The sequence below is a fragment of the Amborella trichopoda genome, chromosome 9 (assembly GCF_054954075.1).
Source record: "Amborella trichopoda isolate Santa Cruz 75 chromosome 9, AtrichopodaSantaCruz75HAP2 v2.0, whole genome shotgun sequence".
In the NCBI taxonomy this organism is placed as follows: Eukaryota; Viridiplantae; Streptophyta; class Magnoliopsida; order Amborellales; family Amborellaceae; genus Amborella; species Amborella trichopoda.
The window spans coordinates 13,037,104-13,054,753 of NC_142344.1; the positions used below are offsets into that span (position 1 = coordinate 13,037,104).

The 17,650-nt window shown below is 35.8% G+C and overlaps 1 protein-coding gene across 30 annotated transcripts in view; it reads left to right on the forward strand.

Annotated features, from left to right (window-relative positions):
* Positions 1–15,489, forward strand: part of LOC18424367 (DNA primase) — a 59,509-nt gene extending 44,020 nt beyond the window's left edge. For 8 of the 30 annotated variants that reach the window (XR_016040465.1, XR_016040447.1, XR_016040462.1 and 5 more), the window contains 6 exons: positions 4,785–4,892; positions 10,292–10,357; positions 10,446–10,716; positions 13,555–13,658; positions 13,751–13,856; positions 15,150–15,489. Coding sequence is in view for 6 of the 30 variants with exons in the window: in XM_020676568.2 (XP_020532227.1) it covers positions 4,785–4,892; positions 10,292–10,357; positions 10,446–10,716; positions 13,555–13,658; positions 13,751–13,773 (572 nt within the window). In the remaining 24 variants the exon portion in view is untranslated. Of the gene's footprint in view, positions 1–4,784; positions 4,893–10,291; positions 10,358–10,445; positions 10,717–13,554; positions 13,659–13,750; positions 14,161–15,149 lie in introns of those variants that run through there. The other 22 variants (XR_016040456.1, XR_016040464.1, XR_016040449.1 and 19 more) reach the window with 11 other exon arrangements.
* The last annotated feature ends 2,161 nt before the right edge of the window (positions 15,490–17,650 follow it).

Below are 17,650 nucleotides of genomic sequence, written 5' to 3' on the forward strand. Positions count from 1 at the left end.
TTGGTTAAGCTTTTTAGGCAAAGTGTTTGGTCTAGTACTCTTGGTTTTACAACATGACCTTGTCACTATCCTTAAGATGATTATAGGGCATAGTTTTCTTTTTGTTGCTACAATTGATAAGTGGCCTACATTTTTTTGCATGTCAAGAATGCCTTTGCTTCATGTTTCTGCAAGTACCTTTATATTTATCAACCTCCTAACCCTCAACACTCAAAGGGATCCTCAATAAGGTGAGTATGAAAGATATATTATTTATAGGACGGCTGTAAGACCAGCCATGCTTTATGGGACAAAATGTTGGGCTATCATGAAACAACATGTTGATAGAATGAGTGTACCTGAGATGAAGATGTTAAAATGGATGATTGACAATAAAATGAAGGATCAAATTCGAAATGAATACATTAGAGGGAACTTGGGGGTTAGCCCTAATAGGCGATAAAATAAGGGAAAGTAAAGTTAAGTGGTTTGGTCATGTGCACCGTTCAAGTGAAAGACTCCAAATAGGTAAGGGGAAGTCCCATGGATGGGAGTACTGAGAAAATATATGGTGACTTATAGTGGAATTGAGGGTGTGGCCCTTGATAGAGTGGAATGGCAGAACAAAATTTGTGTAGCCAACTCGAAATAGTAGTGATAAGGCTCGAATGATGATGATGATGTTTTCTGCCCCCTTTAAGCGTAATTATTCTTCTTGTTTATTTTGGCGATGTTGTCGTAAGATATTGATGTGCCTTGATACTTCAAATGGCAGCTAAAAAATGTCCTTCCATATGAAAACTATTTGCATATCCCTTTTTTGGTTGACAGTTGAAGAAAAAGGGGTGGGTATGTGAAAAGTGGTCTCTCTTGATGCAAATGTAGATGCATTTGGTATCAGAGAATGAAGAGAGAGATCAATCAGTGGAATATAGCTTTGTACATTGGTATTGATGACGAGAGAAGTTTTATAGACCCTACTTTTGGCTAGGAAGTCAACCTTCTCATTGGCCAATCTCAACACATGCTGAAAGGACACTAGTCTTCCATTGTACAGGTCCTCAATCTCTGCCATAGCCTCAATAATCCTCCAAGTAACTCACCTTCCTTCAATGATCAATGAGAGGACAAGAACAGTCTAAGACTAGGGCCACACATTCAAGATGCTCGCATGGCCAAAATGATAAAGGGGGGTATCTAACAACTTGCTCCATAGTAAGGTGACCTGGATTTCCGAAGGACCTCGTGTTGAAGTTAAGCTTTAAGACACCACATGAGTAGATTTGTTTAACAATAGTGTCATTACCCTAGAGCGACTTGAATGATTTTTGGGAGGGATAGCCTAATGTACATCTCTTTTCACATAATTAACAAGGACAGGCATTATAGCAAACAACAAGCCAGATGGATATATCTTTTAAGCTAAATCATCATCATCATCATCATTTTAGCCTTTTCCCAAGTAATTGGGGTCAACTACATGAATCATGGTTCTCCATTCTGCTCCCTTTTAAGCTAAATGTGAAATTTTATTGTTTGATAGGCGCTCGTGTTATAGAACCTCCTACAGACAGGAAATCTATATGTGTTGTAGTCCAATCTAAAAGATGTCTTTTTGTGTATGTGTATGAAAGAGAGAGAGAGAGAGAGAGAGAGAGAGAGAGAGAGAGAGAGAGAGAGAGAGAGAGAGAGAGAGAGAGAGGAGGGGGGGGAGGAGGGGCTACATTGTAATTGCATTAACTTAAGAATGGGATATGGTTAGTAGTTATTGAATAACCATACAAAACTTGATGAAAATAAGGATTTTCCATGGTCGGCCTCCTCAATTTCACAAACCAAATTGTACTCATTAGTAGCAAGATTACCATTCCCTTGGTTGTGAGTCAAATTGTGCCCGCCGAAATCAGCGATATACACCTTTAAATCAAGCACCCTTGAGTGATGTCCCCTACGTCTAGGTCTTCTATCACTTTCCTCTTCACTCGACTCCTCACACAGTGCACGTCGGTGAAAGGGTGATACTGAACATCTTCTTTGGTGAAAAGATTAACCATCCTGCCCATGATTGATGCTTACGAGTTGTTGTTCATGCTGTTGAAAATAAATAGAATAAGCTTTATGGTATTTGATGGACAAAACTGTCAATTATCTTTTGTTTAGTCCGTATTTGTTTTATGTCTCTAAATAAGGGCAATATTGTCCACAAGTTTTTTTGGCTAATATTGTCCACAAGTTGTAATAAGCGTTATTACTTAATATTATAAAAAAGGTAGAGGTCACAAGTGACCTCTAAGCCACTCACTTTCCCTCTCTATCTCTCACGTCCCTCTCTATCTCTCCCTTCTTCTTCTTCTTCATAATCATCTTTATTTTCTTTCCACTCTTCTTCTCTCTAGATCCTACCAAACTGTTTTCTTCTCTACTTTAATTTGAACTCTTGCATCCTAAGATCTTCATCTCTGCTTGTTGCTATAGGTTTATCAAAATCACAAATTCTAAGCAGAAAATCAGCAAATCCTAACTTAAATTAGCAAGCTCTAGGCTGAAATTTAGTAAAATCTGTGGTGAAATCAGTAAATTCTTGATTGAAATCACCATGTATGGACCAAATTCAACTAACCCTAGACTTGACTGAAGATTTTTTCCTCTGATGCTCAAGAATCCTTTGCTTTGATATCATTTGATGCAGAAAGAATTTTGTAGGGAAGAAAATCAAATATTCTATTGATTGGAAAATTAAAGAGGATGCCTACAAGCTAGGCTTTAGTGGCTCTTCACTGATTAAACCATAAAAAAAGATCTAAAAAACGCAACTCTCTCTTGAAATAGACGTTCTAATTAAATACATAACTTGTAAAGACATTTTTAACCCTGATAAAGCAAATTATTCCATAAGCACTCAACTACTCTGTTAAACAACTCCTAAAATCCTAAAAGTATAAAGGAAACCCTAGAATCCCTAAAAAAGCTAAAAGCCCTAAAATTAAAAATTAAAAATTTTCATCATTGGGACATATAAACAAAAAATTCAAAATAAGAATTACTTTGTCAGGCATTACCATTGGTCTTTCCATAACCTTATCTGATCTCCTCTTTCTAAATTGAATCTAATTTTCTCATTGAAAGTGTGCATGCCACTCTGTCAATGCTATTTCGTGCTCTTGAGGGCCCATTGTCGTGGTATTTGGGGATGCAACCTCCATTTCAGTGCCATATTTCACACAAATAACCTTCCTCGACAATTGGGTTGCCTCGACTGCAAATTTCCACCACCATTTGCCTAATAGTGCCAAATTATTCTCTTTTAGCCTTCTAATCTAGAGTCCTCCTCCTGACCAAAGAAAATTTCTTATAAGGGTCTTTAGGTTGGATACGATAGCCAAAGGCATATGGAAGAGGGACATTTGATATTTTGGGCCATTGGCAAGTGTTGCTTTTATTAGGGTTATTCTTCACCCTAAAGAGAGGAACCACCTTTTCCAATTCGCAGGCCTGTTATTGAACTTCACGACATCTAAGTCCCACAAGTGCTTCTTGGGCTTGCCTATACACAAAAGCAGGCCTAAGAATTAGTCCTGCAGCTCAACTCAAGTGTTGTTCCAAGGCACGAACTTGTATCCAATTCTAGTGCCCAACATTTTGGTTTTAGGCATATTTACCTTTATTTAGTAGAGACCTCAGAGTACCTAAGGAATAGCCAGAGGTTATCTACCTGAGTTGGACAAGCGTCACATAAGATGAAGGTGTTATCTCCATATATCTGATGAGTGATCTCCATAGATAAAACCTCTAAGGTGACCTTGATCATAGAGTCTGGTGATGATCTGGTGAACAGTTTGCCTATTATTGCAAAAATGGAATGGGGAGAGTGGGTCCCCTTGGCGCAACCTCCTATTAGTTGTACAGTAACCTTCTGGCGATCTGTTGATTATGATAGAGAAGCTTGGATTAGTGACAACCCATAATCCAAGATTACCATCCAGTGCCAAAACCCATTCTTCTCTGTATGTTGTCCTAGATCGACCAATTGACATGGTCGTATGCCTTTTCCTAGTACAACTGTATCACTGGGCCTTGCTTCCTCGTCTAATGCCTTGTGTATATGGCCTTATGGCCGTGGACACCATCGAGAATTTGTCTATCTGCCACACAGGTGGACTGAGTTTTGGAGATAACCTTGTCTAGATCTTTCTTAAGTCTGGTTGTTAGTGCCTTGGTAAGGATCTTTTAACTGGAGTTTAATGGACTGATGGGCTAGAAGTCTTCTGATTTTTCTGCTTCTTTGACCTTAGGTACCAGGGTAAGGAAGGTGGACATCCTGTGCTGTAATTTTCACCTATGTGTAAGGGGTTTCCAATCATTCTAGTCATTGTTTTGTCAGGAAATTACTCATTTTTATCTTGTTCTAGTTACTATCTAACCATTTGAAGCAACATGACGTACTCCCAAACTTGAGTTTGACACTTTGTTGGCAAAAAACTCGTGAATCACATTACAAAGTTCTACATAATCACTCAGCACAAGTTTTTTCGTGAACAAACTCTTGATTACCACCTCAAGTTTGAGGGGGAGATTACTATTTTTATCAATAAAGAGGAAAATTTTCTATTTTTCAATATCTTGTTTTCGTGATATTCGCTTATTGTACAAAGGCAAATAACCTAAAATGTTGTATATTGTTTTATGCCTATATGCGTGTCTGCCTTCATATTGAAAGTTTACAATGTCACTTATGGATTGTATTATGCTTGTTATCTGTACAGTTTTATTTGTCACGTGGCTTATGAGTTGATATTCTCTATCAGGCAGGATCAGAAGCTGGTATTGGTTTTCAGAGCATGGATTGATGATCTACAATATAATAGGGAATAGATTTTGTGAACGAATCGGAAGGGAGCACAAGAGCAATCATGGTATATTTCCAATCATTTGAGGTCGCATTTTGCTATCTTTGTGGGGAGATTTTACTTTCCTTGTTCATGCATGTAAACCAGAGATTTCCAAATACCACACTTTTTCTCTACAATAGAATTATTTTATGAACAATTTAAAATGTATTATTAATACTGTGTATTTCAAACCAATGATTATTTCACTTATTTTGACTGCAAATATGAAAACATGATATGAGGCTTATATGTGATCCAAAATTGTATTCTTTTTCTTTTATCTTTACATGAGAGATGTTTTGCCATTTGCCCATATTCAAGAGTATTATGTATAATTCAAATGATGTATGATATTTCAATCTCCATACTTAGCAGTCTGCATGGCAGCTCAACATTTGCAAAACCTATAGGTTGCAGACCATCAGAACCCAAGTTCCTTATCTATGTGGTGACCATAATGTTTTTTTTTTTTTTTTTCTATTCACTCATATTTAGTACCTAATGAACCTAATTCATATACAATAAGGAATCATCTGCATTCTCAAAATCTCAAAAGTTCACAATCCAAGTGGCATGTCTGATTGCAGACTCAGTAGGTTCCAAGTCAACACAAAACTATGCTTGTCCTTTATTTTTGTACCAAGTGACCAACTCGAACTTATGCAATGCTGTTGATCAAAGTGCAATCTGTTGATGTGATAAAAGCGATATTATCAGGACCTCGTTGGTCACAAACTGGTGGTCCAAAGTCCAAACAGGTCAGACTGGTTGGTTTACAAGAAAGAGCTGTCTTTAACACACATACACACACACAACCAATCAAAACTGGTACGAGCTATCAGAACCAGTCTATTCAGTCTTAATAACATGTAAAATAGTGTTGTGATGTCTCTTTTTTGCCCTTCAATTTAGATTAGGAGCTAGTGGTTGAAAAAGTTTTTTTTGCTAAAAATTCGCATCTTCATCATCATCATCATCATTCGAGCATTATCCCAACTATTTGAGGTAGACTACAGGAATATTGTTCTACTATTCCGCTCTATCAATGGCCATATCCTCAATCTTACTGCATGTTACCGTATCTCTTCTCAATACTTCCATTCGTTTCCTTTTGGGCTTTCCTTATGCCCTCTCAAGAGCCTTCCATAGGTCACCATGCCTAATTAGTGCTACTCTAGTTTGACATTGCACATGGCTAGACTACCTAAGTCTACTTTTTCTCATCTTATCGCCTATTGAAAGCACCCTTAAGTTCCCTCAGATATATTCATTCTAAATTCTGTCATTTCTTCTCTTGTCATTCATCATCTCAACATCCTCATCTCAACTACATTCATTCTATAAACATGTTGTTTGTAGACCTCCCAATATTCTGTCCTGTAAAGCATGCCTGGTCTCATAGGAGGAATCCTATAGAACTTCTCTTTTAGTTTCATTGGTAATGCGGTGGTCACATAAAACTTCATAAGTACATCTCCACTTCGTCCATCCCGATATCTTCCTCAATCTCTCCATTCTCATGGATTATCGACCCAAGATATCGAAAATAACTTCTTTTAGGAATTTCTTGCCGATCAATCTTAATTAATTCCTCGTTTATACTTCTATCATTACTTAATGTGCATTCCGTATATTATGTCTTTGTCTGGCTAGTGTTATGATCTTTTGATTCTAGACCATCCCTCCAAAGTTCTAACTTAGGATCTGTGAAATAGATGTGGCAAAATTTTTATGCTAGCTGCCAACCTAATACAACTCCCCTCTTTTTTCTGGTCTTGGGACCGGCATGACCGGCTTGGATTGTCATGTCAAAGTTTTTGCAAAAACTCGCGTCATAGACATAATACTGATGCAATGATACTAGACTTTGGGAATTACTGATGCAGGACAAAATTATTTTAATTTTTAATTTTGTTTAATTTCAAGAGATGTATATTTTAATTTCAGTTTTAGTATTTATTTTTATGGTTTTTAAGTTTTCTAGGGATTTTAAGGTTTTTTATATTTTGTATTTACTATTCATGTGATTGTTCATAGGGGTATTTTTGGAGTTTTAGTATTATTTAAGAGTATATTAGAGTCTTAATGTTACTTGCATCTCAAGTTAATTTTAAGGTTTCATAGGCTTATAAAAGGTTAATTCTCACATTTTGAGAGGCTTATGTTATTGGAATGAATTTTATTTTATGAAAGAAGAATGTTCTTCTCTTGGCTGAATTTATTTCTCCATTATTGCCCGTTTTACTTGTTTAAGGTTTAGAAAAATGGTAGTTTTAATTTCCCCACCTTTCCTTCCTGCATTTAGGGGTGGCAACGGTTTTGGTGCGAGTCAGGTTGGGTCCAACTGGACCCGGACCTGGGCCTAAATAGTATTGGGGTTCAGGTTTTGGACTTGGACCCGATCCGTTGGGTCTCGGGTCTAGTGGGGCCTATTGCCACCCTATGACTATGAGGTTCTTTTCTTTTCTTTTCTTCCCTTTGTTTTACCATGATATACCTATATTATTGGCAACAAGGTCACAATCACCTGCCATTAGATTTCAAGCCGTCTGATTTGTCGTTTAATAGCTAAAGATGACTATGAATTCTTATTGTATACGATCCTTAATACACCCATAAGAATAGGGCTTAAAGTAAAATATTTTACCTCCAACGGTTTATTGGTATGGGTCAAGTCCTGTTGGACCCAAGCCTGGACTCGAATAGTGTTCAGGTCCAGTTTTGGACCCAAACCGGACCCATCAGGTCCAAAAATTGGACCCATACCCAGATTCGAGGTCAGGTCTACCCATCAGGTCTTGGGTTTGGTCGGGTCCATTGCCAACTCTACTTGCATTAAGTGGTATCAGAGTTTAGTTCGAAGATGATTAGAGATTGCGATGGTTGGTCGTAAAGGTCTTAGTCATAAGGCTGCCAATCTAATCCAATTGTGCAAGGAAGTCAACAACTTGACAGAGAGGGTCAAAAAGTCGTTGCGCAAGAGAGGCCGACAACAATGTGCCCTAAATGAAGAGGAATCTACGGGTATAGGTCCAAATTATGAGACTTTTTATGAGTCTAAGTCTGAGTAGGATTAGACTGATGACGTGTCAAACGACATAGATGGGTTCTATGTGCGATGGCATCAATTAGAACATAATTTTGAAGAAGCAGCAGACTCCAATCTTCTATTGGATTCAATATTCTTTGAATCAGTAGAGGGCCTATCTTTGATAGTGCTTCAATCTGCTATAGTGATCCCATTGTTGATAAAGAACAAGGTGTCTCTTTGATGGTGATCATATTTTGATGAATCATTGGACAAAGTTGAAGAATTTAGATAACTTTTCTATGATAAGAATCATGTTGAAGATGTAGATGTTTGGGAAGAGCATCTTGCTCCTGAAGAATATGGAGAGAAGGCAGCAGATGGACTGATCAAAACCGTGGCCTTTGAAGATCTCAAGGATATCAAAGATGGGGAGCATTCAAGATATTTAGGGTATTGAAATCAAAATAACACGGTGGAAGTGTGGTAGACTCATAAACTGCAAATTGTGGCCTTGGTTTCAGAGAGTAATGAAATAGATGTGGAGAGAGCCTTTGAAGGATAAAAAATTAAGTTTGAAGTTTTCCACACAATTTTTAAAAGTTCAAGGATAGCTGTATTTGATAAATATGCATTGATTCCTCAATATATATATCAAGATCCATTTTTTTGAGGAATTCTTTTTACCACAAATAATATTTGAGTCAACAAAGAAGAAAAAGGTTGAAGAAGATGGTTTTGATGTTGAATTCATCTTAGCACACTTCAAAACTTGAGCACGAGTTTTCTCCATTCACGGGAGAATGATGCAGGACAAAATTATTCTAATTTTAATTTTTGTTTAATTCAAGAGATGTATATTTTAATTTTAGGTTTATGATTTATATTTAGGTTTTTAAGTTTTCTAAGTATTCTAGATTTTTTTTATATTTCTATTGTTCACTGGTGTTGTTCACAATTAATTGAGAAAAGGCTATGATGATGATGATGATGATGACTATTCACTGGTGTTGTTCACATTACTCTATTCATGAGTATTGTTCATCTGTTACTGTTCATAGGGGTATTTCTGTAATTTGAATAATGTTTAAGTGTATTTGAGAGTCTTAAATGTTTACTTGGATCTCTTTTACGGTTTCATGGGCTTCTAAAAGGTTGGATGTCATATTTTGGTAGCCTTATGTTAGTGGAATGAATTTTATTTTATGAGAGAAGAAAGTTTTTCATATGGCTTGATTTACAGCCATATTTTTTCTCCATTATTGCTGATTTTACTTGTTTAAGGTTCAAAAAAATGGTGGATTTAGTTTCTCACCTTCCCTTCCTACATCAATTACTTAGAGCTAGTATTGGAGTCCAAATGTTTCTACAAAAGGAATGTGGTATTAAAGAAAGATGTACATTAACATGGAGAAAGAGTACATGCAAAGCCTGGGAATGTCCCAACTACCTCGCCTTCAAAACTCATAACTGCTTGGGTTAAGCTCTGTTGAGTAAAACTATACTATGAGAAGATACGTATATTTTACTAAAGTAAACATATAAAATATTTATCTGCCCTTCAAAACTCCTACCTGTCATTTTCTGCCTCCCAATTAGATTAGGAGCCATTGGTTGAGAAATTTTTTTGTGCAAAAGGTCCACATCATGGACATACTACTGATTTAGAATCTGGTAATCACTTAAAGCTAGTATTCGAGCCAAAATGTTAATATAAAAAAAATGAATGTGGATTTTAGAAAGATATACATTTGCAATGAAAAACAGAACATTATAGATAATTTACAACTACCTGGCCCTTCAAAATTCATTACTGGTTATGTTAGGCTCTACTGGTAAAATTATGAGAAAATAGGTGTAGTTTAAATTATAGATAATTTAGTTCATCATTTTCTTTGCTTTATTTATATTCTGCTTGGAAAAGGCATAATCCAACTTGTGCTTTTTAATTGTCTTGCATCTTTTCATTTGGGTATGTCAACTTGGTTTGCCAGTGGATGGTTCAATACCAAGGCCTCTTTTGTGGCATACAGGTCTCAATGTTGAGCCAACGGCTTGTTGATAAATTGTTTTAACATCTTATTGGGGTTTATTTCTGCTTTGCTTTAATAAAGCAGAAAGCTTCAAGTCTTCTTTTTTTTTTTTCTTTTTTCTTTTTTTAAATTGGGCTAGTGACTTTGGACCCATAGTGCCTGCCAGTTGAGCTGTGGGATTGTCCGCCAGCATGCATCGATTATCAAGTGTAACTTAATTGCATGCATAATTCTAAATGATGTGTGTAAACTATTTGTGTGTATGACAAATACCAACAATACCTTCATCAAAAGTAGTTATTTTTAAAAGAAATTATATTGCTTTATCTGCAGGCTAATATGCATCTTTGACATGGTTGCAGTAATGTATGTCGTGGACTTTAGAAAAGCTGGCTACTATCAGAAATGCTATGATCCAGACTGCCGAGGTCAGTATAGTGCTGATAATGCTCTTTACTATCACTATGCACTAAATTTCTTGCTATTTAAAATTTGCCAAACTGATTATGTTCTCAGGTTTTCGGTCACCTTTGCGACCAATACCCTGGGGTTTTATCCCAGATGATTCCGGCATCTATGATTCAATACCACTAGAGAAGAATGAGCGGACAGTGGATATTGACTTCAATCTTCAACTTAATGAAGGGAATGGGAATCCATTGTTGCATGACAATCTCAAAATCTGTGAGAGTTCAAAGACAGATTCCAGATGGTGGAAAGAGGTCTTAAGAACTGCAATTGACATTGAAAGCACCAGGAAAACACTTGAGTTTGGGAAAGTGGTGAAGTAGCATTCTCTAACCCTTTAATGGCCTTTGGTTTCTTAGTTATTTGTGACTTGCGTGTCTCATCTATAAAATGATCCGTTCATCTTATATGCCTTCTTGCAATTGTTTGGATGATATTGGGTGTCTTTCCTAGTTATGAGGGTGTATTCTGGCTGGCTTGTTTCTTCTGGCTTGCTATGTGAATGGATTGTAAAACCTAAAACCAGTCACTGGCTTTAATGACAAATAAATCATTTTGCGCATAGAGGACCACACCAACACACACTAGGGGTATTAAATCTTCCATTCCGGAACTTGCATCCTAGTATATTTGCTCAGGAGATTTTCTGGTTTTAGTTTTTCGAGTTTCTTTTGCTAAAATCTTAAGAAAATTAAAAGATGGGGAAAATACAGTAATTATGTGAAATTAATAAAGTATGATAAGGAAAGGCAGAATAAGATGATACTTTTCCTATTTTTGGAATTTTAAGTTTCTTGAACTTATATTATAGTTGTCTTGAATTTTTGTTGATGTGTTTTTCAATAATTAATTACTTGTAGTTTTTGTTCTGTAAATTTACATTTGAATTATTCATAACTTTATAGGGTGCAATTTGTATAGGGCCGAGGCTCTAAACAGTTAAAGTAAAGCGCACCTTCAAATAGTATCGAGAAATGTGGTTTCAATACTAGAAATCTTTGTGATAGCCTTAAAATTTCTTTTCATCTCTAATTATAAAATTTAAAGCTTCAAAAATAGTGGAGATCGAACAAATCTATGAAAATTTGAAAATCTTGAAAATTGATGGTCCAAAAATGCATTACAAGATACACTATTTCCAAAACTTGAAATCCATTTTTTTCTCATGTCCGTGCATCTTGTGGTCGAGATGATCAATTTAAGGACTTTTGAGCATCAAAACAACCTCTTCCAGTGAAATTTTTTAGGTGCGTTGTAATTCGATTGTTTAGAGCCTCGCACTTATATAAACTTTTTCCTAATTTATATTTTAGAAAAGTTGTATAGGAAAGAAGTATCCAGAAAATATCTCAATGTTAAATTGACTTTGAAATTGTTCTCATACTTTCCCAAGATGTTCAAATTTGGTGATATCCGGCACCACAAAGTAGATCTCACATTCACATTTTTGGAAAGAGTGACAGTCTATTGCTCTCTGCTGTGCATGAGGTAGAAGAACCTATTTACTAATAGTCTGCACAAAAAAACCAAACTTGTTAATCTACTCAATGAACAGATTATTTGACACGTGGAACTATATTTATTTTATCAGTTTGCTATTACAGCAGATCCATTGATAGCTGTTTTGGGGTGTTTTTGAATCATTCTGAGCTTAAAAATGCATGTGGGGTAAAAATGCAGAATTCAATACTTTTGTGATGTAACAATCACATAATCTAAACAAGAAGCTTTAAAATGTTGGGGTGTTTTTTAATCATTATGAGTTTGAAAATGCATAACTGGAATTAAAATGCAGAATGCAATACTTTTGTGATGCAACAATCACATAATCAAAGCAAGAAGCTTTAAAATGAACTCAAACTTGAGCAAAAAGATCAAAATGATGTTACAATTCAAATTTTGGTTACAACTGACAAACCAATGTCTTGGAGTGAATTTGGTAGCTGTGGTACATAAAGGATTAACCGTGTCAAGAAGTGTGGCACTTCTTCAAATATGAAATTCCAGGCCAATTTTTATATAATTAGGTTCAAACTTGTCGAAACACGTTCGTCAGTGTACAAAATGCAATTAATTAGAAAATTATGTTAGAAAAATGTATCCTTGAAGTTTAAACTGCGGTTAAAACCTTTAAAAGTCATGAGTGGGATTTTTGGACTATAATGCCCTTATCTTAAACGGGGAAGCTTTAAATTGATAATCAACTATTTTTTCAGGCATCATAACCATAATATAACCCCTATATGACAGATGTCTCAAAGGGATGAGATATAAAATCCACAGGCTTGTGAGGGTTCTACAAAAAATCCCAATTACTCTTAGCTGCCAAAATAACTCTTCCACCATATCAGAGTTAAAAATTTTGGAGAAAAAAAAGATTTTTTAACTAGGGAACACACAAGATACAAGCAGATACAAGCATCATCCAATCAGAGAGAAAACATAGAACATTTAAAAACTTTGAAGAAGAATTTTACCAAGCAATAAGCAAGTAATTTGGGCAATCTAATCTATTTTGTCTTATTTTCTTCAATGTATTCTCTATAATTTTTATTTATTCATCATCATCATCATCAAAGCCTCTTCCCAACTATTTGGGGTCGGGCTACAAAAATCTTGGTCCACCATTATGCTCTATCATGGGCCAATGAGGCCATATAGCTCCATATTTTTTTTCACTACTTCCAACTATGTCCTTTTTGGCCTACTCTATATCCTTTTTTAGCCTTCCATTTGAACCAACTCGCACCTCCAAACATGTACCATACTAGGTTTGCGCTGCACATGGCCTGTTCACCTAATCTACTTTCGCTCATCTTATTGCCTATTGGAGAATTTTCAATTATATAAAGAATCATAATTTTTCTGGTTCCAAATTGTTACCAGTATAATTAGCAAAGCATCTATGAGTGCTCAAAAAAGGTGTACTTGGTTTCTGGCTGTTGAGCTCTTTCTTCTTTGTTTAAACAATGCAATTTCAAAGTACATAACAACTAAAGTCCAAAGCATTCGCAATGCTACTAATTTAGATGGTTATTTTGTACCTAAAAGCATAGTGTCTTGTAATCATTGGCAATTCCATTATAGTATGAGGCCATATTTGATTTCTTTGGAAGTTGGGGCTATGTACTTAATTAGCTGATACCCAAATGAACAGGATTGTGATGAAGGTGATGACTGGTGGCGAGATGTTGGAAAGAGTGCTTCCCAGGTTGAAGAGCGAATTACTAGTGGGTCCCAAATTTCCTAGAGCAGCTACCGGTATGCTTGACTTTTGAAATATTTTCATCATCTTTTTCATTCCAAAGATTTTATAAACTTCAAAATCTTAATTGTTTGATGTTTCTACCCAGGCTACTGCTTCTGCCATGGATAACTGTGGTTCCTTAAGTTATTATCAAGGAATTTCCATCCCAGCCTTTTCAAATCCTTCTTCTATTCACTTCCTGATTACTGCTGGTAATGAAGCTTGAAACGCCAAGTATCTTCTGCGTATAGAAATAACCAAGAATATTGCAGGTGTATATATACGTCAAGTGTTGCTCCTTTAAAAAGTATGTGATTCCGTATTAAGAGATAAAGCTAAAGCACAAATGGGAAAAGGAAACTCTAGTACTTTTGGGGAAACAACACTTCTAAACGGTTGAGCTGCTCTGCAGGTGATGAGCATAACATGGGACTATAAATTAGATTATTGGGAACCTAATTAAGTCAATATTTGTAGAATCTAAAATAAGAAAATCTTAAGAGAACTATTTGTGCTTGTGCTCTTCTGATTTTCTGATGTGGATCTAAAACATGCTAGAGGAGTTCTTCATAGATCAGGTCCATGTTAGCTACATAATTTGGATTTAAATTTTTTGCACCCAAGCTCTCGCAGAAAATAAAAATTTATGAAAATGTTTGAAAAATCTGGGACTGCTACCTCTAATCTACAAATTCGGTATAAAAGAGGCTTAAATCTTATCGTGTTGAAATTTTCCCTTGGGAACTTAGGATCTTTTTATACAGCCTAATACCTTGAGAAACCTATTGCGAAAACCTGAAAGCAAGCTTAGCAAGGGGTAAGCGCAGGCAGAGAGAGAGAGAGAGAGAGAGAGAGAGAGGTTACAAACAATTTGCATCAGTTACATTCTCAATTGATTTTTTTGGTGTTCTCTATTCAACTTTCTTGTTTTTCAGCTGTTTTCCTTTGCTTTCGAGCATCGGATCCTTCATCACATTAATGGTGATACGCACAGACCAAACTTCAATTTTGTATTTTATTTAAACCCAAGTATGCAGTAATGTTTAGGTTGAAATCACCATTGATGAATTAATCCAGTAATATATCCATTCATTTCAAGTAAATCAAAAGTGCATTCTTTATGTGGAGCTCACACCCATAACCATTTACCATTTACCATTTAGCTCCCTAAGGTGTTTTCTTTCAAGAGAACACATGATTTTTCTCGTAGTTCCCATAGATTTTGCCTAGTTTAATTTGGAGAATATGACCCACCCTCTGTCTACCTAAGATGATCTTTGGTCATTTGCAAGCTTGAGGGTCACGATTGGAACAGCTAACTCTCATCTTCAAGCAGGACTCTATGTAGAATGGCTATAAATCATATAAAATGGTGAATATTATCAGTTATGTGTTTGGAAAATTTGAAGTCTATGGCTGCTTTTATGTATATAGGGGATAGTTTTGAAGCTTTTATTGACATATTCTTTTTAATAGACAGTGATTCGCTTTTATTGATATATTAGTTCAGGCCTTAAACCCGAAAACTTCAGCAATTTCAGGGGAGAGAAGAAGACCATTTGATAGCATGCTACAAATATGTATGTGAGAGAACTCTGTAGTGTGGAACTGTGGATTAAGAAACCTTATCTGATAGAATTATAATTTGAAGCTCGTACAACTTATATGAAACCCCATATTGCAACATTGTACACAACAATTTTTATTGTTCATTTTTAGTTTGATAGGCATACTGTAATCTGAGATGCCTTGTGCATGTCCGATATTAACAACTCTATGGGAGATATGAATCATGTATTCTAGTTAATATTGTTTGAATGGAGTAGAACCCATGTTTTATATTTCTACCATGCGGCTCACCGGTCTGGAAAACTGGATTTGCCAATTCCACTCTATTTAATAAATCATAACTATTTATCTTTTTTCTTGAGAAAGCATCAATTAAAAGGTAGATTCATCTTATATACGTATGTACGTGTATCAATGTTTTAAAATGCACTTGCATCCGCATCGTGAACTGGTGCATATGCGCCGCATCCCGCATCAGATTGCATCGCACCACATCTGTTTCCAAGGGAAAAAAAATTCGATTTTGCCCCTCATGAAGGGTCAAAATGGTCTTTTTATAGTTCCAAAGTTTAGGGAAACTGTTTGGGGGGTTATTATATCCTCTAAACATAGATTTCCAGCCACTTTTGTGGCTTTTTTTGCATCAAATCAAGGGAAAAAAAAAATTTGGCGAAAAATTTTTTTTCATCCAAATTTTCGAGTTGACGGTTGTTTGATGCTTGAATGTTCATTTGATACCTTTGATTGTTGATTTGGGAATGTTAAGTTGAATTTGTGATAAGAAATTGGGGGTTTCAGAGGTCGTGAAGAAATCAAGCACTATTTCACAGAGTCGGTAACTTTTTATTATTTTTTGTACAATAATAATGTTATACTTATTTTTGAGCCAATTTCTTCTTCCCAATCTTCTAGCAACAAGGATCCGGCTTGAAAATATGTTAAACTAAAAAATCCGAAAGATAGAAATTGTGTGATATGTTTGCTCTGTAGAAATACTTATATGGGTGGTATTTTTCGACAAAAAGAGCATTTAGCCAAAACTTCTGGGAATGTAAGAGCATGTCCACAAGCTACAGATGATATAAAAAAGGAGATTGGAGAATATTTGGATAGATTGAAAAAAGATAAAGAGAAAAAGAAAAGAAAGGAATTACTTGATGATATGGAATTATTTGATGATGTTGATGATGATGCTGATGATGATAATATGTCTGAAGTTGCTATGAGGCAAATGGGTACTCATACTCCAACCTCAACAGAGAGGGTTATAAATATTGGTGGTAGTGCTGAGAGAAGAACACCTCTCTTTAAGGGGTCAATGGATTCTTTTTTCACCCCTAGCCCCAAAATTGTGGTTTAGGGAAAATAAAAAAACAAAACAAACCACAATTGACAATAAATATAATACAGAACAAAAGAAGTCGGTATGTAAGTGGATTGTAAAATGGATTTACATGGCCAACATTCCTTTTAATACTATAACTCTGGATAGTTTTGCATGTATGGTCCAGGCAATTGGGCAATATGGCTCAGGACTTATTCCTCCTTCCCTACATGAGGTTAGAGAGCCCTTATTGAAGGATGTTGTATTTGATGTGAATAAAATTTTGATTTCTCAAAGAGAAGGGTGGGAGAAATATGGGGCTACGATTATGTGTGATGGTTGGTTCGATGGGAAAGCAAAGGCATTCATTAATTTTTTGGTTAACTGCCCAACAGGTACTTTTTTTTGTTAAGTTTATTGATGCATCAGACAAGTCACATGATGGTACATACTTATCTGGCTTGATGGATGAGATTGTCGATTTTGTTGAGGAGCAAAATGTGGTACAAATTATCACTAACAATAGTGTCAACTATGTTGTAGTTGGGCATTTCTTGACTTTGAAAAGGAAGCATATGTTTTGGACTCCTTGTGCAACTCACTGTGTTAATCTTATGCTTAAGGAAATGGGTACGGCATCTTTATCTAGTGGGGTGATTTCAAGAGCTATATTTGTTGTTGAATTTATTTACAATCACACCATAGTCCTAAGCATGGTGAGGTCTTTTACAAAAAAGAGAGAATTAGTGAGATCGGGTATCACTAGATTTGCCGTGTCATTTCTCACTCTTCGAAGCCTAGCCAAGCAAAAAAGTGTCGTGAGAACCATGTTTGCTTTAGAGCAATGGAGTCAAAGCATAAGGATAGGAGAAAAGCTGAAAAAAATTATTCTTAATACATCATAATTGCATTGGAGGTGGCTCGCTCTTTAGTGAAAGAGATTCGACTGGTTGATGGTGATGCGAAGCGCGCCATGGGCTACACACATGAGGCAATGACTAAGGCAAGAACTGAAATAAAAGATGTTTTAAAGGATGATGATAATATGCGTAAGGCTATACTTGAAATTATTGATAGGAGATGGGATACCCAGCTTCACAGGCACCTCCATTC